At 45.5% G+C, this 22,975-nt stretch overlaps 1 protein-coding gene across 1 annotated transcript in view; it reads left to right on the forward strand.

The window, feature by feature from the left end:
* Positions 1 to 20,988, forward strand: part of CLEC3B (C-type lectin domain family 3 member B) — a 52,717-nt gene extending 31,729 nt beyond the window's left edge. The window contains exon 3 of the mRNA XM_085633034.1: positions 18,867 to 20,988. Coding sequence (XP_085489160.1) covers positions 18,867 to 19,267 — 401 coding nt within the window. The 3' untranslated portion in view covers positions 19,268 to 20,988. The remainder of the gene's footprint in view (positions 1 to 18,866) is intronic.
* Positions 20,989 to 22,975: the final 1,987 nt, after the last annotated feature.

Consider the following 22,975-nt stretch of genomic DNA (forward strand, 5'->3'; position numbering starts at 1 on the left):
TTATGAAAGAAATCAAGAACTCGTGCTTTCTACATGTGTTATTGTCCCTGTGAATCCGAAACAGCATTCTGCTTTTAATGAAACACACGAGCCACTGCTGTGCTTGTCATTGCCACCTTTAGTACGATATGCGACTTGAACAGAAATGTGAGTGGTGCTGTCTTCAGTGGTGCAATATGGGACAGCATGTGTGATTACACTGAGGATGGAATTCAGAACAGTGTGCCTGATACCAGGTTATTAGATGAGCAGAACAATTAATAAATATATGGTCACAGAATGTAGATGTACGAGGTAGTACAACGAGAGGTTTAAGTGGGTTCCATGCTTTTTGCCTTAATTATATCTTGAAGGCTGCAATGATGTTCCACTGCGTATATTAATGGAAAACTTAGGGCCTGTTTCACAAAGGTAAACTTAGACAAAAGTCTGACTTTGCAACTTTCGGTATTCACAAAGGGCATTTACTATTCATACTATATAAACATAAACATTTCATTGATGAATAACAGTAAGTAACATGTTGATCAAACCAAAGCAAAATGACCTTCACCTCCAACATTCGTCACTCCGCAGTGTGCATGCTGAAAAGAATGGCGACCGCAACCAAAGCAAGATGTCCACTCCCTAACATACAAACATTTAACCACCAAAAGGTATGACTGTGAATGTTTCTGAGAGTGACACAGATTATTCCTAACCTTTCAGTTCCCCTCCCACCGACCTGAAACAGGAATTATTTCAACATTTCACCAATTAGAATGGCTCAGCAATACCAAGATGGTATCACAGATATGTTGAACAACATTGGCATCCTCGCTGAGCTAGATTGCGGGAGATGGAAGCAGAGCATGGCAACCACATGGAAGAATGAGATGTGGGCTTCGGTACTGAAACCGCAGACCTCCACTGAATCTGATCTGTTGTATTGTCACTGGGTTTGATCTTAATCTTTCCTAGCACAACACCGCAGAATCATTACTTGGTCCTCTGATGGATCTTTTAACCATGCGATAAAGGGGTCGGAAAAAGGGATCCAATCCAGTTATCTAATGAGGACCAGGAATTGGGTAACGGAACCACAAGCCTGTAATACGATTCCTGTGTATGACTCTCGATACTACACTATACAGGTACAGGATCATTACTGCTATACCAAATCTCCTGAAGAAATACAGTCGGGCTAGAACCATGCAATCAATTAATTCTCTTAAAGATATGCCAAATATTTAAAATTAGGACCTTTTGACTAGAGACATCTTTATTTGAATTCCCATCCCTCATTAATACTATTGGAATGCACAATCAATCCCTGGAAACAAGTCATAGAAAGACAGAAACTGGATTGATGAATGGTTAGCTTTTATCAGTAAATTCAGGAAGTAAATACATCAATATCAAACATTTGAATCTGAGAGTACAGAATAATCTAATGTATTGTTCTCGGGCCATCGATTACCAAAGTTCTAGAAGCAGAGATCGGGAAAGGACATGGAAAATATTAGCTCAAAGACTCTCTCCAAAGAGGGCAAAAAGTCCGGGAATAGCGCACACAGCGTATTTGCCAGCCAAGAGCGTCCACAAGTCCAAAAGCTGTCTCTCAGTCCGAAAGTTAATTCTTCACATATATCATTATTTAAAGAAGACTGGTTAATGAAACTATCATAACACATGAGTCCTCACTTTCACATTTCTATTCCATGTTAAAAGAGTACACCATGAAATTTAGTAAACACATGCTTTTACAATGCAGTCTCTAAGTTTCTTTATGATCTATTTCTCAATATTCTTCAACATATAATAGTAGCAATTGTGAATGTTTGTTGTTTTCTTTTAAAAGGTGTCAAAATTGGTTTTATGTGTCAAGCAGGGATTCTATGTCAGGACCGGACTCTTCGGATTATGCTTTTTATCTCTCTTCGCTTTATTATTACAAAATTCATAGCAGCCAGATAGATCTTCAAAGAAATCAATAAACAATGCAAAAACTACAACTCCCTACAACCAGGGAGGAATCCAAGTATGTAGTCCATCAACTGTTTCCATTTACCACCGATACATAGTCCCATGTCTGTCTCCTCCCTTCCTCTTTCTTCGCTGCTTCGCAGCCAGTTAAGTGGTTTTCCCTATTTCTTGCTTGAATGGTCGTCAATTGGTATTTGATTGCAGGCGCTTCTTTGACCGTTGTTTAATTGCAGGCACTGTGTGTTTTGTTCTCTGTGGGCACGTTACCGCCTTTGCGGGCGCTGTCGGCGTTTCTTTTCAGATTCCCAAGCCAGCCGCAGGAACGTTCTCCGCTCCTTACGCGGCCGGCCCCCCTGCTGATGTGGCGCCGTCTGCGGCCGCTATAGGGACTTGCCCATCTCGTTGCTCTCGCACCGCGGTCCCTCAGATAAGGAGCCAGGCCGCGAGAGAAAGGAGTAGCGAGCTTTGTCCCCGTCTGCCTCACCTTGACGTCCGTTTATAAACGGATTGTATTCCCGCATTGTTTCTTCATATTGAACGCCCCGACGGGGGTCCGTATTGGCGGGTTTTACCCGCGGTGAACGTGCGTATTAGTGCTGTATGTTGCACCTTCTTAAATCAGGTATTTCCTCGTGGTGAGCGCGAGCGCACGCATTTGTGTTCAAATAAACAGTTCTTTCCTACGTGCAGGGAGGCAGTAACCCGGTCAGGTTTTTTCCTGAGGGTGTTTGCTCGTTTCTGGGTTGGTGCAAGCCTGTCTGTGGCCCTTTGGGCTACCCAAAATTTGTGCAGCCTCCGGCCTGCCCCAAATTACCTTTGTGTGTTTCCTGTGGACTGCACGCTCTGCAAGTTCAGACAAGGGGGGTTTTCACTTACCTTAATAATTACCTACCTTTGCAGTATGAATGATCAGACAGAGTACTATGAAGAGGAGGTCCAGGAGTACATGCCTTATGATGATGATTTTTTTGACGCACTGTACTACTCCATTTACAGGGTGGTTTACGAGGTAGTTGGCCCTATGGAGCAACGCCTCTCTGACAGAATAGTGCAGGAGTGCAATAGGTTGGCCGTGGTGCGCGCAGGGATCACGGCGACTCCCGGCGAGTGTCCTGGGGAGGGCTGCACACTGCCAAGAAACAGCGTCCGGAAGGAGTGGACGTGGATGCCTTTGCGTGTCTTAAGACGGCATTTCTAGCGAAGGCATCGACGGTCGCCCCGCCCCCCCACCGGCGGAAGCTTCTCAAGATATGCTGGACCCTCCATCCCCCGCAACGGATAATGATGACACCCAAGGGGATACCGATAAGGAGGCTGGGTCCTCTCGTCCCTGGCGTCCAGCGACTACCCCCACTTCGGTGCCTGAGACCCTCCCTATCCGACAAAATTGCTTTCACGCCGGAGTTGAACCCTAAAATGGGCACATTTTATGGCAAAATACGTGTAGGACCCTAGGAAGGGTATAGATAGATCCTGGCGGTCCTGTCAGGACAAGCTCCTCTACGCTATTGGTCTAATGACGAAGATCTTGGGCATGGCGGAGGAGGCTAAGGTGTCAGGTTCGCCCATTTCTCCAGAAGTTTTTTCAAACTGGGCCCAGCGGGCCATTATTTTCATGGGCAACGCTAATTGTGCCCTTTCAACCGAGCGCCGCCGCTTGCTGTTGATCAAACTTGACCCTAAGCTTGGTGATCTGGCCTCCTCAGGGGCAGGAGCAGGGGCCCAGGAGGGCCTGTTTGGTGAGCGTTTTATTAAGGAATCAGGAACATTTGTCTCTACGTTTACCTCGCTGGACAAGGCCCAGTCCAATATCAAGAGGGTTTTTACCCAGCGGGTTTTCTGCAGGGCCGGTCGAGGCAGGGGCCGCTTGTCCGGCCGCGGATTCCAGCAAAATTCCTCAAGGGGACAAGGCTCTGGTCGCGGACAGTATAATTCAACCGCGAATTACACGAACTTCAATCCAACACGAGGACAACGTTTCAGAGGCCGTGGAGGTTTCAAGTCCAAATCTGGCGGCGGAAATTCCAGCGGTAACTGTCCTTCCAGCAGCGCAGGTTCGCATAGGGGGGCGACTAGTGTTCTTTCGAAGCGCATGGGCAGCCATAACTTCCGATGCGTGGGTAATTTAGACGGTTCAGGGCTTTCATGTAGAATTTTTCGGCAACCCTCAACAAGTGACGCGGCCTCGTCCGCTAGCTTTCAATTCCCAGGAAGCACAGTTGATCAATGAGGAGGTCTCCAAATTGCTCCGCAAAGGAGCCATTTGTCGATCAACTTTGCACCCTCACGGTTTTCTCAGTAATAATTTTGTAGTGGACAAAGCCAACTGAGGTCGTCAGCCGGTTATCAACCTCAAGGAATTCAATGGTTGGTTGGTATACCGCCATTTCAAGATGGAGGGAATCCATCTGCTATGCGACGTCCTTCTACCTTCCGATTGGATGGTGCAATTGGACTTGAAAGATGCCTACCTGGTGATTCCCATCTACCCACCCACCGATGGTTCCTACAGTTTTGTTGGAGGGATCTGGTGTACGAGTTCACCGCCCTTCCATTCCGACTTTCCTCAGCTCCGTGGTGTTTCACATGATCGTCTATTTAGACGATCTTCTTCTTATGGCCCAATATCCCCAGACTCTGTCGCAACATCTAGAGCAGACGGTGACTCTTTTGCAGGATCTGGGGTTCATCATCAACAAGGCCAAGTTGATTATCAAGCCTTCTCATTCGGTGACGTTACCTGGGTTTGTGGTGGACTCCGTCCAAGCGACCTTGAGTCTCCCGTTGCAGAAGATGGTGAAAATTCACCACAAATTACGTCAGACTGTTTCCAGGCCTTTCACCTCTTTACGACACTTGGCCAGACTGGTGGGTCTTCTGTTGTCATCGATCCAAGCGATCTTTTCAGGGCCCTTACATTACCGGGCCCTCCAGCATCTCAAGGCGAATCATCTCAGGAGAGGTCGATCGTACGATCATGTGGTTCCTCTCTCGGCGGAGGCCAGGGAAGACATTGCATGGTGGTTGTCCCATATGGAGGCGTGGAACGGACGCAGGATATTCGGCTAAGTTCCGGATTTGGTAATCTAATCCAACGCCAGCAGGTCAGGCTGGGGCGCTCGGTGCGGAGATTTTTCCACTGGAGGGGTTTGGTCTCTGGACGAACAGGACCTTCATATCAATTGTTTGGAACTTCTAGCGGGTTCCTTCGCGGTGCGATGTTGGACCAAGGACAGAGTGCAATCATGTGTCCTTTTAAAAATGGACAACATCTCTGCGGTTCGGTATGTCAACCAGTTGGGAGGTCCCTGATCCCAGGCGTTGGCAAATCTGGCGAAAGACTTTTGGGGTTTAGGATCACCATATGTCAGTTACGGCAGAGTATCTTCCGTGCCAGAACAATCAGGTCGCAGACTGGTACTCGAGACACCTCTACGTCTCCAACCTTTGGAAGCTGATCCCTCAGATCTTCCAGTGGTTGAACAGTCTTTGGGGACCTTTTTCAGCGGACCTCTTTGCCTCTCGCCTGGAACACCAGGTCCCGAGGTTCTTCAGTTCGAGGCCGGATCCGATGGCTCTTGTCACGGATGCCTTCCTTCAAGATTGGAGCGCGGAACGGGGCTATGCGTTTCCACCCTTTTCAATGATAATGTGGACGGCGGCACAGATCCGCCGGCAAGTTTGGTTTCCAGTTCTTCTGGAACTTTCCTGGGATTTCCAATCCTACTCCCCATGTATCCTTACCTGCTTCTGAACCCAGACGGAGATCCTCATCATCTAGTCACACAGGGGACGCTTCCCCTCATGGTGTGGCCGCTTTCAGGTGATGGTGGACGTTGCCGGGCCTTTCGGGACAGGCTGAGGCCCTCTTGTCAAAAGTTTGGGCAGATAGCACCACGAAACATTACCGGTCCGCTTGGACGAGATGGGTTCGTTGGTGTCTTTGAGGGAACCAGGAGTCGTTCCCATCCTGAATTTCTTAGCAAGCTTAGCGTCGGAAGGATTGGCGTTTCGTTCCATTAACGCGATCAGATCCGCAATTTCGGCGGGTCATGTTAAGCTGGACGGCTCTCTGATTAGAGAACATCTGTTGGTTTGCAGACTTTTGCGTGGTATACGATTGTCGTTGCCTCCGGAACCTCGCTATTCCATCCTGTGGGATGTCAATCTTGTTTTGAACCTGTTTCTTACTTGCCAACCTAATAAATATCTTTCTTTGAAGGAATTATCCTCCAAACTCGCCATGCTTCTGTGCTTGGTCTCCTGTAGGAGAGTTTCAGACGTTCGGGCTTTGGACATCTCGGCACGGACCTTTTCCCCGGAACGGGTCGTTTTTATGGTAGGTCGACGTTCTAAATCTCATAACCGATCGGTTTCGTACCCAGCTTTTTGGGACACTCCAAAATTATGTGTGGTGGATTGTCTGAAGGCGTATGAAGACTTGACGCAAGAACTCCGCCCTCCCGGCGAGCAACAACTCTTCATAGCTCTCAAGAAGCCACACAAAGCTGTCTCTTGCCCCACCATGGCTAGGTGGATGCGCTGGGTCATGCAAGAGGCTGGTATTGACACAAAACAGTTTGGTGCCCACTCAGCAAGGGGCGCTATGGCCTCAAAAGCTTTCGCGCTGGGTGCGCGTCTGGAGGATCTGATGCATGCAGCTGACTGGTCTTCGGACTCTACTTTCAAAAGGTTTAATTTTAAACCCGTACTGAATGTGGCGCAGTTAGTGGTTAGTAAGCTTTGAACTAGCATAATCCGAAGCCTCCGGTCCTGACATAGAATCGGAATTTGCCTAGCATCGTGACGGTAAGTTCCAATTCTATTAAGGAAACGGAGGCGAGGATTATTCCTCCCAGGGCACAATGGTGTGAACCCACCCGTATGGCAGAAAGTAATCAGTCTATTCTTCCTTTGTGGTGATGCTAAAGTGTTTAACTCACTTTATGATGTAGTTCTTGTATAATTTTCCGCATTGTGTATCACATGTAGTCTTGTGGTTTTTTCCAAGACCTTACGTTGTCTTGTTCTTTTCAGGGAATGATGGGTCTAAACAGGATCAGTGATGGAGTGGCGTGACTTGCACGAAGAAAGAGGAAGGGAGGAGACAGACATGTGACTATGTATCGGTGGCATTGGAAACAGTTGATGGACTACGTACTTGGATTCCTCCCTGGTTGTAGGGAGTTCTAGTTTTTGCATTGTTTATTGATTTCTTTGAAGATCTTTCTGGCTGCTATGAGTTTTGTAATAATAAAGCAAAGAGAGATAAAAAGAATAATCCTTGCCTCCATGTCCTTAATAGAATTGGAACTTACCATCACGATGCTAGGCAAATTCCGATTCTGCAGTTTATCTGCTCCATCAGATCCTTGACATACTTGCTGTGGTTTGCTTGAAGGCACAGCATATCCAGGGCAAGAAGGCTGAATAAAGCAGCACTAAATTAGCTCAGTGACCTGTTGACCAAAGTTTGCCCTAAAATTTGCCCCACGAAGCGCCTTTTCCGGGCAAAGCTGGCAATGAGGAGTAGAAATAAAGTGAAATTCAGGTCAAACATGCTGGCAATCAGATATAGTGATGGCACGCACAGCAAAAATAATAAGAACATTTAAAAAAGCACCCTTCCTAAAATATGTGTTTTTAAATTCTGAGCTCAGAGAGCCCAAACTCCAAATCTCTAGCTCGTCCCACTTGAAAGTTACACTTGTAAAATGTTACAAGGCAGCTCCAATGATAAACTATGGGAGAGTTAATCCTTGCAACAGTGAAAAACGAAATTGACAGTATTTCAATATCAGAACATGTAAAACACACGTTTTACATACACTGCACATTGACCATGAGAGTGAAGGGTTGGGCCTGGCAAGTGGTTGCACTTGCCAGTTTGACATAGCTGCTTAGTACTGCACTCAGAGACACTACAATAGCAGGTCAGATACCAGTTTACGAGAGCTACTATTGTGGGTGGCACAACTAGTGCAGCAAGCCCACTGGTAGCATTTGATTTACAGGCCCTGGGCACACACAGTGCACTTTACTAGGGACATACCAGTAAATCATATATGCCAATCATGAATAACCAATCATAATCACAATTTACACAGGAAGCATTTACACTTTAGCATTGATTAACAGTGGTAAAGTGCCCAGAGTACACAAACCAGCAGAAACTAAGCCAAGCACACAATCAGAAACACAGGAGGTAGCGGCAAAAATACAGGAAGCATTTACACTTTAGCATTGATTAACAGTGGTAAAGTGCCCAGAGTACACAAACCAGCAGAAACTAAGCCAAGCACACAATCAGAAACACAGGAGGTAGCGGCAAAAAAACAGGGGCAAAAAGACACGGGCAACCACCACAAGGATGCCAGGTCTAACTATATATTCTAAGTTGGGGAATTAAGTCCCCTTTAATACTGAGGGGCCCTGGGGGCCAACTAGCCCACCTTCAATAAGTGCCGCACAGCTAGACTCGAGAGAGGTGGTCCGAGGCTATGCCCCTTTTTACACCACTCTGCAAATGCACCTCTTGGCACACTGCTGAAGGGGCGATGAGGTCCACTTGTGTCCTGAAGACCACAGGACACAAGTGGACTTCATCCCTTGAGCTGCAGTGCGCCAGGAGCCGTGTTTGCAGAGTGATGTAAAAAGGGGGCGTGGCCTCGGACCACTGTTAGCAATCGCAGCAATTCAGGTGTCTGGAGGGACCCTCAGGAATGAAGGGGACTTATTACCCCACCTTAGAATGCGCCCGGAGGCGCATTTGCAGAGTGGTGGGGAAAGGGGGCATGGCCTGTGTCCACCTCTCAGAAATCCCACTGTGTGGGGCTTACTAAAGGTAAGAGGTAGGGCATTTGACCCCTAAATGACCCCCAGCAGCGCAGGGGACTTCAATCCCCATCCAAGAGCGTGCCAGGGAGCTCATTTGCAGAGTGGTGGGCAAAGGGGGCGTGGCCTGCTATGAGAACTTAGCAAGCCTGCTGTGTGGGACTTACTGGAGGTAATAGGAGGGGTAGTTGGCCCCCAAGGTCATCCTTGGGGGCCAACTACCCCTCTTGTTACCTTCAGTAAGTCCCACACAGTGGGATTGCTAAGACGTCTTTGGAGGACATGTCCCCCTTTCTCCACCACTATGCAAACGCGCCTCCTGGCAGACTACGGGATGGAGTATGAAGTCCAATTTACTCCTGAGGGACTTTGGGGTCCAAGAAGCCCTCCTGGTACCTCCTCTAAGTCCTGTGCAGCGGAATTCCTGAGCCCTGGATGGGGGCCCAGCACCCTTTCTCCACCACTCTGCAAACGTGACTACTACCTAAAGAAGCATCTTTCTGCACCTCTGACTTAGAGGTAGTTTTAATCCCCCTGACCTATTATGTACTAGGGCCTTACAGAGGAGGTCATGCATATCACAGGGGTACCCCAACGCATAGTATTCCCTAGTATATGTAGGTGTTTTCACTGTATTTTAAGTGTCTTTTAGCATAGCACTGGCTCTAGGCCTAGTTAGTCAGAGTCAGTTACCACCAGTACCCGTCAGCAAAAAGTTGGGGGCACAGGATAACTTTACAACAAGGCCTCTTTCTGCTCCACTGTTGGTGCTTTGTGCGCATCTCTTGCTTCTTTCTGCACCTTTCTTCGTCTTTCTGCACATGTCCTACCTCTGTAGGCATAGTTAGAAATTAGCATTTAAAAAACCTTTGAAATTCACAGAAAAAACACAGGTTTCAGGGACGTTATAGTTAGAAATTAGCATTTAAAAAACCTTTGAAATGCACTGAAAAAACCACAAGGTTTCAGGGATGTTATAGTTAGAAATTACCATATAAAAAACATTTGAAATTCACTGAAAAAACCACAGGATTCAGAGACGTTATAGGTAGTTGGACATTTCATTCATACAAAACCAGAGAGATTCGGCAGTTATAGTTAGTTCAGCTAACTATAACTTGCGCCCCCTCAATGCACTGCTGATGACGTCACATATTACATCATTCATGACATGGTCAGTGACATCACTGATAACAGCACTGATAACATCTCAAATGACATCACTGATGACATCATCCACATGATAATCTGATGCACCTCCTCACACCTTAATATAACCTTTGATTCACCTACTCTAAAATACAGACTACCATTTCCGAAACCGTAGACACGCCAATACCAGTTACTATATACACACTCACTGATTCCTAAGTCTACACACAAATCCACTCATTCACCCATACAGTCACTTATACATGCGGTCATTCATCAGTACAGCACTATCATATACACTCATACACCTATACAGACACTCACACACTGCCACTCATCCATAGCATTACTCACACACCTAGTCAGGCATGCAAAAAATCAATCACACTTCCATTTACTCAACTATATAAGTATACAAACACCACCTCACGTATTCAGACATATAGCAACACATACTTCCTCTCGTATACAATCACCGATACAGCCACACACTCATCCATACAGCCACTCTCACAATCACTCACTCTCACATATAGTTCATGTATATACTCCAAAACTCACATATGCTGCCTTTCACATATGTAGTTACTCACACATGTACCACTGAGACATCCATTCACTCACCAACACACCCATACACACACTCACCCACCCATACGGCTCTTCACAGATGCACTCATGAACCCATACACCCAGTGAGTCACATCCCCCCACCCACCCACACAGACACTCAGGCACCCATACAGATACTCAGACAACGAATCAATAACCCAAATAGACACTCATATAGCTACTCTGGAAATATACCGCAGCTCTCTCTCTGCGAAATACCCCCTTCACGCTCCCTCGCCATGCATCACCGTCCCGCAGCTATCCCTTTGCAAGCTGACGGCCCACACCTCTCCCTATACCAGTCAGCCCGCAGCTGTTCCTCTGCGAGCCGGCCCGCAGCTCTCCCTCTGTGAGCCGACGGACCGCAGCTCTCCCTCTACAAGCCAGCAAGTCGGCTCGCAGCCTTTCCTCTACGAGCCAGCCCGCCGGCTCGCAACTCTCCCTCTGTGAACCACAGGTCAGCTTGCAGCTCTTTGTCTGCGAGCCATCAGGCCTGCTGGTTTATCTGTACAAGCCGTTGGGTCCGTAGCTCTACCTCTACTAACCAACACGGTGAATATACCGCAGTTCTCCCTCCCTCGCCCCGCATCAACAGCCTGCAGCTATCCCTATGCAAGACAACGTCTCCCCGCTTTCCCTCTGCCAACTGTGGGGCCCGCAGCTCTACCTCTGCAACACAACACTTCACCAGCCCGCAGCTATCCCACTGCAAACTAATACTGAGAATATACCACAGCAGTCTCTCTCCGAAATACCTCCTTCACCCTCTCTTGCTCCACATGATGGGGCATTATACATTATATCGAAAAGTATCATCAAATTATTTAAACCATGCGTACATATACAAAGGAAGGTATATGTACAACACCTCCCTTGGCTTATATTTAAATATACCTCTCTGTGTGAAAAATGAGCCCACAAGCTGTACACATAATATATCTGTTTTTTGTGTTATCTGCCTTAAATTAATTACAGATAAATATCGCCCCCCCTCCCTTCACCACTATTTCCAGACCAAGCATAATTTCCATGCGTGCGATATTTTCTTTATCACGGCCAAATTTATTTTTTAACACAAATCAACGCTGTACCTGATTTACAAAACTACATACTCGTTTAAACATAACGAACTATACTTCCTATTTGTTACCTCTATACCTTACTCCTAAAACCATGTAATCTTTCAAACATGTGTCATGTCATTTTTGTACCATTGAAACTCATTACGACCTTCTCTTTACACTACAGATCCCACAAACATGCTAGCAAAGGTATAAGTGCTATTTTCATACTAGATAAAGCTCTATTACTTAATTTTTATTAACACTACTGTTGGGTGCACAAAATGGGGGTGGGAGATGAAGAGAGTAAACTGAGGTGTAATTCCTAAACTTTTATTGTACCGTTCCTTTAATATACGTATATTGAGGGCTTTAAGTGGGATGAAAAAAATGGCGGCCGTCTGAAAGGGGTTGCAGTGTTCAGCACCGGTAAGACCCGGGTCACTTAAAGGCCTGTGTATATTCAGCACAGAGACACACCCTAACAATTTTCATCACTTAGAATCACAGTTAGTTTACTAGTGTGAAGCAATCGTACAGAAAATGTACTAAGAACATTTTTTATTCTTTTCTATCTCTCACACATTTATAAAATATCTCTTGTGAAGAAACGCCCCTCTCCACCTTTATTTCGTAAGAACGAGCAATAAATAATCCCTTTACCAGCATCTAGTCACTAACTACTAACACTGTGCACTGTACCCAACTGTAAAGCAAAAACAGTGTTTGGATTATATCTTAAAGTATCATCAAATGGTTCAAACCATGCATACATACACAAAGCAACATGCACGTTTACTTTGTCCAGTTACTCTCCATGTAATCTGTGCACATTGTGAACGGGTTCGCAGTATAACACATCTTCACTTATATTCAAATGTACCACAGAGTGTAAAAAATGACATCACAACCTGTGCATCTGTAATATTTCCAACATAATACAGAGCAGTTGTATACCATTCAAACTGATTGCAACATTCTTTATATAGTACAGATCCTACCAATACACCAATAAACCTATAAGTGCTATTTTTATAATAGATAAAACTGTATTAGATTATTTTTATAAACAGTACTGTTGGGGCACAAAATGGTGGTGGGAAGTGGACAGAGTAAATGAAGGTGTAATTCCCAAACTTTTTATGTATCGTCCCTTTACTATACATATATTAACAGCTTTAAATGGGATGAAAAAATTGGCGGCTGTCTTAAAGGGGTGGCGGAGTTCAGTACCAATAAGAACCGGACCAGTTAAAGGCCTGCGTATATTCAACAGAGGAACACACCCTGACAATTACTATCCCTAATAATCACATTTACTTTAGCACTGTGAACAAAATCGTACAGAAAATATACAGAGAACATTTTGATGTATTTTTTATCTCTCACATATTTATAAAAAAGTCTTCTAAAGAAACGCTTCCCAACAACTTAGATTTCCTAAGAACACCCAAATCCACACCAGCCTTGACTGATATTGAAATCTACCTGTCAGTGTAAAAAATGAAACTACAAACTGTGCAGATAACATTCATGGTTTTTGCTCGATCTCTGTTAAGTTAATAATGCATGAATTTTCTACTCTCACCCCTTCCCCACTATTTCCAAATTAAGCATAATTTGCAAACGTGCGACATTCTGTTTATCTCGCCGTAATAGATATACAAAATCAAATTAACGCTACATCTAATTTTCAAAACCATACAGTCTTTTACAGATGACAACTTACACCTTTTCTGTGTGAAAAACTCATATATAAAGTACTTGTTTAACAACTAGTCACACTTTATGCATATTTTAGAACCAATGTGAAACGCCAGACTTTACTAACACTATGTTATTTGGAAATAAAAAATACTTTCAAAGTAAAAAATATTGCCTCACATGCTTAACTTCTACTACAGAACACATAACACACCTTCTTAATTTCTAACTTACCTTCGTAGTTGGTATGCAGATTTCAAATGTCACAAACACATGCAATTCGTTCTTTGTCACACAGTACATGTAATGCACCGCTTTCATCAAGAATGGAATCATTAATGGCACAATTTCCCGGTTGCTCCACACATAAATTCATGTAAAGAACAAATCAGAATAGTTCCTTGATTTTTTTAGATTGCAAAACTTCTCTCTATTGGTTATTTTTTAACTTTCCATACAAACAGTTTTTTAAATATTTAAGGACACATACAGGTGTCTAGAACATTCTACGACACGTGCAGGTTAAAAGTTCATCATTTTTTAAAACCTAACGATATTTTTTTGCAACATTTTCTTGAACATTTAACGGCACGTGCAGGTTAAAAGTTCACCATTCTTTTAAGTTCGAACTGTACCTTCCAAATGCAATTAGCAGGTGTGGTTGAGCAGAGCAAATGTTATCCTATAATATGTACTCCACGTTTAAACTGCTTTTTTATTAACCAATGACAAAGATGCTTCTCCTCAAAACTAATATGCACCCTACTTTTTAGGAAACAATGCTTTTCATCTCCCAATCAGTTAACGTTTTGTATGGTAAAAAAAGTAGTTCCCCTTCTTTAAACATATCTCTTATTCTACGGACTGCATGAGCTACAGATCTTCCAGCCATACCTTCAAAATGCTTGTGTGGATCGTAGGACATAGCTATGTTTTCTGGTGCAAGAGGTATGCAGAACAGAGACGTATTGACTTAGACCTAGGTTTACAAAATGTGGACTTTAAATGCAGAGAGTGGATTGAAGTGGCACCAATTGCTGCCTTTGGTTAAAACCTGTTTGCCTCTCCAACACCCTGACCTCATGATTGTGCACTGTTGTGGTAACGACCTAGGCACATTGACTGGGATAGTTTTGGAAATGCTTATGAAGGACACCTTTGGACAAATTATGTTACTTTTACCTCAAACTGTCGTTGTATATTCCAATATATGCCAAAGAAAGAAATGGAAATGGTCAAACCAATTTTGCCATAAGATTGAAAAATCTAGGAAGAATGTCAACAAAGCTGTGTCTGCATACCTCAGAGACTATAGAGTGGGGTCGATCTACAACAACAACATACGTTTTGATATGGCTCATTTCTACAGAAGTGATGGAGTACACTTGACAGATCAGGGAAACCGAGTTTTTCTGAATAACCTGAAGCTGTGCATCTGCACTTACATGTAGCTCCAACTAATAAACACAATGGCTCTTTTTAGAGCTGCCTTATATTCCCAATATTGGCTCGCAGAGTGACAGCTGTGGTCCGGCTAGCAGAGGGAGACATGAGGGCCATCGGGTAGGCTCGAAGAGGGAGAGCTGTGACCCGTGTGATCGGCTCGCAGAGGGAGAGCAACGGGCCGTCGGCTCGCAAAGACACAGCAGCGTACTGGCTCGTAGAGGGAGAGCTGTGGTCTGACTCACAGAGGGAGAGCAACAGGCCGACGGGCCTGCTAGCAGAGGCATATCTACAAGCTAATGGGCTGGCTCGCAGAGGTAGAGCTGCGGGCCCAAGCTGCGAGCTGACTGGCTGACTCGCAAAGGGAGAGCAACGGGCCGACGGGCCTGCTAGCAGAGACACAGCTACGAGCTAAAGGGCTGGTTCGCAGAGGTAGAGCTGCAGGCCCGATGGCTCAAGACGCAGAGCTGCGAGCCGACGGACTGGCTTCTAAAGGCATAGTTGCGAGCTGGTGATGTGGGGAGAGGGAGCGTGAAAGCGGTATCTCGCACAGACAGAGCTGTGGTATATTTTCAGTGTTGTCTCGCAGAGGTAGAACTACGGACCCGATGGCTTGTAGAGTGAGAGATGTGAGCTGACGGAATCATAAAATGGCTGCCAACACTTCCTAGTTTCAACAGTTCCCATCCAGGCTCGCAGAGGGCGAGCTGTGGCCCATTGGCTCGGCTCACAGAGGGAGAGCTACGGGCCGTCGGCTCGCAAAGGCACAGCAGCGTACTGGCTCGCAGAGGGAGAGCTGTGGTCTGACTCGCAGAGGAGAGCAATGGGCCGACAGGCCTGCTAGCAGAGACACAGCTACGAGCTAACGGGCTGGCTCGCAGAGGTAGAGCTGTGGGCCCGAGCTGCGAGCCGACTGGCCTACGAGCAGAGACACAGCTACGAGCTAATGGGCTGGCTCGTAGAGGTAGAGCTGTGGGCCAAACGGCTCGCAGACGCAGAGCTGCGAGCTGATGGACTGGCTTCTAAAGGCATAGCTGCGAGCTGGTGATGTGGGGAGAGGGAGCAAGAAAGGGGTATCTCGCACAGACAGAGCTGCAGTATATTTTCCGTGTTGCTTCGCAGAGGTAGAACTATGGACCCGATGGCTTGTAGAGGGAGAGATGCGAGCTGATGGACTGAATCACAAAATGGCTGTCAACGCTTCCTAGTTTCAACAGTTCGCAGGCAGGCTCGCAGAGGGAGAGCTGTGGCCCGTGGGCTCGGCTCGCAGAGGGAGAGCTACAAGCCATCGGCTCGCAAAGGCAGAGCAGCGTACTGGCTCGCAGAGGGAGAACTGTGGTCTGACTCACAGAGGGAGAGCAATGGGCCGACGGGCCTGCTAGCAGAGACACAGCTACGAGCTAACGGGCTGGCTCGCAGAGGTAGAGCTGCGGGGCCGAGCTGCGAGCCGACGGGCTGACTCGCAGAGGGAGAGCAACGGGCCGACGGGCCTGCTAGCAGAGACCCAGCTACAAGCTAATGGGCTGGCTTGCAGTCGTAGAGCTGCGGGCCCGACGGCTCGCAGACCCAGAGCTGTGAGCCGACAGACTGGCTTCTAAAGGCATAGCTGCGAGCTGGTGATGTGGGGAAAGGGAGCGTGAAAGGGGTATCTCGCACAGACAGAGCTGTGGTATATTTCCAGTGTTGCCTCGCAGAGGTAGAACTACGGACCCAATGGCTTGTAGAGGGAGAGATGCGAGCTGATGGACTGAATCACAAAATGGCTGCCAACACTTCCTAGCTTCAACAGTTCCCATCCAGGCTCGCAGAGGGCGAGCTGCGGCCCGTTGGCTTGGCTCACAGAGGGAAAGCTACGGGCCGTCGGCTCGCAAAGGCACAGCAGCGTACTGGCTCGCAGAGGGAGAGCAGTGGTCTCACTCGCAGAGGGAGAGCAATGGGCTGACCGGCCGGCTAGCAGAGACACAGCTACGAGCTAACGGGCTGGCTCGCAGAGGTAGAGCTGTGGGCCCGAGCTGCGAGCCGACGGGCCTACTAGCAGAGACACAGCTACGAGCTAATGGGCCGGCTCGCAGAGGTAGAGCTGTGGGCCAAACGGCTCGCAGACGCAGAGCTGCGTGCTGATGGACTGGCTTCTAAAGGCATAGCTGCGAGCTGGTGATATGGGGAGAGGGAGCGTGAAAGGGGTATCTCGCACAGACAGAACTGCAGTATATTTTCAGTGTTGCCTCGCAGAGGTAGAACTACGAACCTGATGGCTTGTAGAGGGAGAGATGCGAGCTGATGGACTGAATCACAAAATGGCTATCAACACTTCCTAGTTTCAACAGTTCGCAGGCAGGCTCGCAGAGGGAGAGCTGCGGCCCGTGGGCTCGGCTCGCAGAGGGAGAGCTACAAGCCATCGGACAGCAAAGGCAGAGCAGCGTACTGGCTCGCAGAGGGAGAGCTGAGGTCTGACTCACAGAGGGAGAGCAATGGGCCGACAGGCCTGCTAGCAGAGACACAGGTACAAGCTAACGGGCTGGCTCGCAGAGGTAGAGCTGCGGGCCCGAGCTGCGAGCCGACAGGCTGACTCGCAGAGGGAGAGCAACGGGCCGACGGGCCTGCTAGAAGAGACACAGCTACAAGCTAATGGGCTGGCTTGCAGACGTAGAGCTGTGGGCCCGACGGCTCACAGACGCAGAGCTGCGTGCCGACAGACTGGCTTCTAAAGGCATAGTTGTGAGCTAGTGATGTGGGGAGAGGAAGCGTGAAAGGGGTATCTTGCACAGACAGAGCTGCAGTATATTTTCAGTGTTGCCTCGCAGAGGTAGAACTATGGACCCGATGGCTTGTAGAGGGAGAGATGCGAGCTGATGGACTGAATCACAAAATGGCTGCCAACACTTCCTAGTTTCAACAGTTCGCAGTCAATAAGCCGCAAGCTCGTGCTCGTAACGCCTCAACCAATCAGATGTCAGAATTTGCAAATATCGATATCTGTAAATTTTGATATTTCTCAAAAACTACTGAACGGATTTACCCCATTCAAGAAAAGCATGCTTTCTGGACCAAGACCTTTCTCCCTGCCAAATGTGGCGTAATTCCATTCAGCAGTTTGACCTGTAGTCTTGTCTAAAGTTTCCTATGGAAATTGCATGGAGAAAGCACGTTTTGGGCCCCCCTTTTTTCTCAGCCCCCTGTTGGCCCAAACTTTCAAGATAGGAGCTGATCTGAAAAATAATTTTTGGGGAAAATTTCATAAAGATTCATCGAACGACCCTAAAGTTATCAGCACATCAAAAAATGCATTTCCTATGGAAAATTTGTCCTAACTCTACCTACCTACTGGCGACCTATCTCTAGGACTATGATCAACAATAAGTTTTATTTTGAAACCGACAGCTCATGGCTGACGGGGGACAGTTGTGGCATCGGACCATTTGCACATTATTGTACGGGGGGACCCCATACCAAAACTACTGTGACAGATGGAAGTATCAATTATTTGATTACATGCCCTTGCAGTTTTGCATTCCTTCACTTTTGGCCTGAAGAGACCAATTGGTCCTGTCTCTGTACTTTTTTATTAATAAACCTAATATAGAAATGTTCAAAAATAAATAAGTAAAGACACACTTTCCATGTGTACTGCAAGGCATGCGAAACTACTTACATTTGTGCTTGCCGGAGTCAATTTTGTGGTAATAGAAAAATGAATAGTAAAAACCGACCCACAGGGCCATAAAACAGGCTCCCAAACCGGCCCACACACTGTTCTGTCAGACCAGGCCTTCTGGCACTGTCAGATTGTCCTGCAGGCAAATTCGACCCTGCAGATACCCTATGAAGAGTGTTTTTCAAAAATATACAATTTAAATCTGCCTATTTTTGGTGGATTTCTCGCAAGCACCAAACTATAAATGAACCCCCTGTTTTGTCATCCTCTTTTCTCTTTTAACAATGAAGTAGGAACAATCAAGATTTTGTAGCGCACTGGCATGTACCAATGTAATAATTGTATTTTAATGTTGTTTAACATTGAATTGCCTTCTGTCTGTATATATGATAAAGGAATGCTTTTATTGATCGTGTTTATGTCTTTTTTCATTCTAATAGTTTGTTTGAAGGGCATCAAAAGCCAAAACAAGTGTTACCTACTGGGCCGCGAAGCAAAATCCTACCATAAAGCAAGCGATGACTGCATCGCCCAAGGAGGCACCTTGGGCACCCCCGAAAACGGCGATGAAAATGATTCCTTGTATGATTACATGAGGAAAAACCTCGGAACAGAAGCGGAAATCTGGATTGGCATCAATGATATGGCATCCGAGGGGACCTGGGTGGACATGACAGGGGCAAGTGTGGCCTACAAAAACTGGGAGACCGAAATCACCACCCAGCCAGATGGTGGGAAGCAGGAAAACTGTGTGGCCTTGGCAGGGATTGCTACTGGCAAGTGGTTTGACAAACCCTGCAGAAATGAGCTGCCTTTCATGTGTCAGTTCATGATTGTTTAGCAGATGCCCAGGGTTGTGCGAGTCCAGCAGCAGTTAGCAATGTACATTCCTTCTGCACCTTTGAAGCTGCTTCTGAAATCTGTCTCTTTTTAAGGCATGATCTAGCTATGTGCATGAAAACATTTATGTTATTGAGAAAAATGTATCCCTTTATGTGATAATCAAATAATGCCTGAAAACGTAGTAGCCTTGACGCTTCAACCATGAAGATATCAACATAGCAAGGGAGTTTCTTCTGTGGAAATGTCGGCAGAAATGTCGTTTGACACTAGATGGCAGCATTTCTGGCTTTTGCTATAGTACCATTTTTTTTTTTACAATATGGCTCTAGCGATGCAATTACTATTTGTGTGCCGAATAGATTCTTTCGAGGGAAACTCTTGAAGTAAAAAAGAAATTTGTTTTTAAAACCTGTTCAGTGATCACCCGAAGGCTGTTGCTGTTAAGCTGTGGGTGCAGTTAACCAAATGAACAAAGCAGTTGTTAGGTCTAACATGGGAATTCATCTCTTTTAGGAAAACCCTCTAACCCCCCACCCCCGATAAGATCACTCCCGCTCTGTAATAATGATTAAAAGGCTCACATTTTCATTTGATATTTCTGTACGTTTTAATTAGTTTACATCACACCACTTACCCAATGACAAAAAAATCAAACTGAAAGAGGATGCCTTTGGTCCTGTTGCTTAAAAGGTAATTGAAACCTTAGAATCAGAATATATATTATATGCATAAGGCGATTCATTCCACTGTTACGCTACTTTTCGTTCAAGACTATGACTAAATGTGAATTATTTCAAAATCTATTTGCACACTACAAAAACAATGTAAATCACGACAACAAATGCGATCCACAAATACTGTACACAAGCGACCTCTCACATATTTATTACCCACATTGTTAAATTAATTTTTCCCAAAGCACAGGGAAACCTTAATTTCCTCTTCGTCTTATTTATTTGATTCCCAAACCAACCATTTCATTGCATCATGCATTAATTCTTAAACAAGCATTGAATATTCACTTTACTGCATTGTTTCACAGGCAGATTTTTCCAAATGAGGAGATAAATAAAAGACCCAGATTGTACTCTAGTCTAAGTATATCTAATTTACGTAGATTTCAGCATGAATCAACCGTGAGGTCTTCAGAAACAATTCTGAGATTCTGGAAAAAAGTATAATGTGTGTGGTTATGGAAATTATGTTACTATATACTACTGTCTTTTCGTTTATTAGGCTGGTGTATCATTCAACAAATAGTGTGTGCTAGTTTATGGTAACCTAGCACCTTAAGTGAAACATGGCGTGATATTTCATTTCGTCACTTGGATTGTAGTTTACATGAAAATATACCAATGTTATGAAAAGACTTTCTTTGATTTTCATGTACATAATACATTTTTCACCCTTTGATTTCTTCCAGGTTGCTGGAATATCGCCGTACTCTAATTAAACACTTAAAACTAGACTACAATTGTTCAGTTTTTGGAGTAATCCCAATTTACATATTTTCTACATTTAAATTAGATTAAGAAAAGGAGGTTATGGACACTTTCAATTCATGTCTGGTTTCGCTGTAAAAAAAGTCAGTTTAAATATGTATGACAATGCATATGATTGATTGGAAACATAAATGCAAAAATGCCTCTTCTAAATGGTGCTTTATATCTGTAGCCTAAAGACAATATTTGGAAATAAAAGTATCAATGCGTGATAAAATTAGGCTGTTTTATCATTTCATTTAACATTTTTAGGTCGAGCCTATACAGCACTTGCGCCATCAGGTGATCTCTGTTGTCAGTACTTTGTGGGGTCTGACTCCTCCCATGACTTTGGATTGGCTTTTGTCTGTGTCATTCAATAATTGTAGCCTGCAAATTGCTAATGGTTGTTGCATATCCCACCTTTTCTCACAAGTTAACTCCCGTGCAATATTGCCGCAGCAACGAGCAGCGACGCACACTTGTTCTCTTTTGTTTCATTTACATTACGCTTCTCCCGATTATTCTACCTGTGCTATCTCTCCCCACCCCCAAACCCCTCCCACAACACTGCTTGACCGCCCCAACCACCCGTCCGAGATTGCTACTTTTTTTTTGTCTAATATAAATTAGTAGTAGAATTAATTTAAATTAGTACAATACAGCAGGGACACAGGACATTTATTGATTTCCCCAGATTCACAGGATGTGGAGCCGATGCCGAGGCTCTAACACAGATCCCCAGCACCGAAGTCTGACTGCCTTGCCACATCCTCTCCCTACCCTCTACCCACTAGCCAAAACTAAAGTCTGTCCTCAAGTCAGTACAAAAGCTGTATCTCAGTCACACAATGCATATGTGTCACAGTGAGAAGCTGTACACTGGAAAAGATACTGAAGGCAGACAGTACTGACTATGGGGGTCTTTTAGCATTTGGCCAAATGGAACTCTGCTATTAACCACCTCAGCCTACGCTTGTCCACCATTTAATTTCCCCTGGTGAACTCCGGCCGATCAGATGCAAACTGGTTCCCCTGGGTCATAGTAACACACCCTTGGACACTGGACTATATATGTTACAAAACAAGGTAGTCTCCACTGTTAAAAACACGAAGAACCAGTTCTTAGGATGCAAGTGGAATTTTCGTTGTGGCGGTTCTACCATCCCACTTGCATTTAATGCACATTGTGTTATCTATTATTTTAAATTAGTGTTTTTCGCATCATGTATCGCTGCCATTTGATGTCATCCACCATGCCGCATTAGGAATAAATCTGTCCTTAATGTGGCTGTTTAAAAAAAACACACAGCATACACTAGCCTGTTTTAATGTGCGATTACACCTAAAAAGAATAGGCGGTGTAACTACACTAAGAGAAGTTAAACAAGAGGAACAGGGAGCTATTGGTTAGGTCCAGCACAAGTGCTCCCTTATTCAATGATTTAGATGCAAGGGTGTGCAGTTCCTGCAACAGGAAAAAATGCTAATTATCTATCAGGTCAGTGGAATATACTCTAATGTAAATGCCCTCACACACCCTGAGAGGTGTTATGCTTCCTCACCTGGGCGTGCTCCTCATCGGGCCGAGCTGCAATTCCTGGCAGATACCCGCAAAGCGCCTCTATGCCGGAGATCTTTTAATTATGCCGTTTGATGAGTGTGGGTATGTGCAGATAATTCAAGTAAGTCACACCATACGAGAGAAGGCAAGATTCCTGTCATGTAAACTCTCTCTCCTGGGACACAGACAGGAATCTTGCCTTCTCTCATATGGTGTGACTGCTTACTTGAATTATCTGCACACATTGAAGAATCAGTCATGCAATAGTGTAAGATAGTCTTCTTCAGTCCAGATGAACTGCCTATAGACATCTTAGGGGCTGCAGTAGGCAAGAAACATGTTGACCATACAGCTTTGAAACGAATCACCACTGCTCTTTAAGACCATTGTATCCCACATGAGTAACACTGGTTTTAATTAGGTTAGTGAGCTAATAAAGTTTACTCAAACTTAGCATCACTGATCCTATTTTAATCACCCTTTTCACTACACTACTCGTCACACCCCACACCCCCACACTCATCAATCTGCATAATTAAAAGATCTCTGGCAAAGACTCCCTTTGCGGGGCCCGTCTGGCATAGCAGTGCTGCCCCAACGAGGCGCACACCCAGATGATGAAGCATGACACCTCTTGTGGTGTGTGAGGGCACTTAATCCT

Source organism: Triturus cristatus, chromosome 2_1 (genome assembly GCF_964204655.1).
Source record: "Triturus cristatus chromosome 2_1, aTriCri1.1, whole genome shotgun sequence".
In the NCBI taxonomy this organism is placed as follows: Eukaryota; Metazoa; Chordata; class Amphibia; order Caudata; family Salamandridae; genus Triturus; species Triturus cristatus.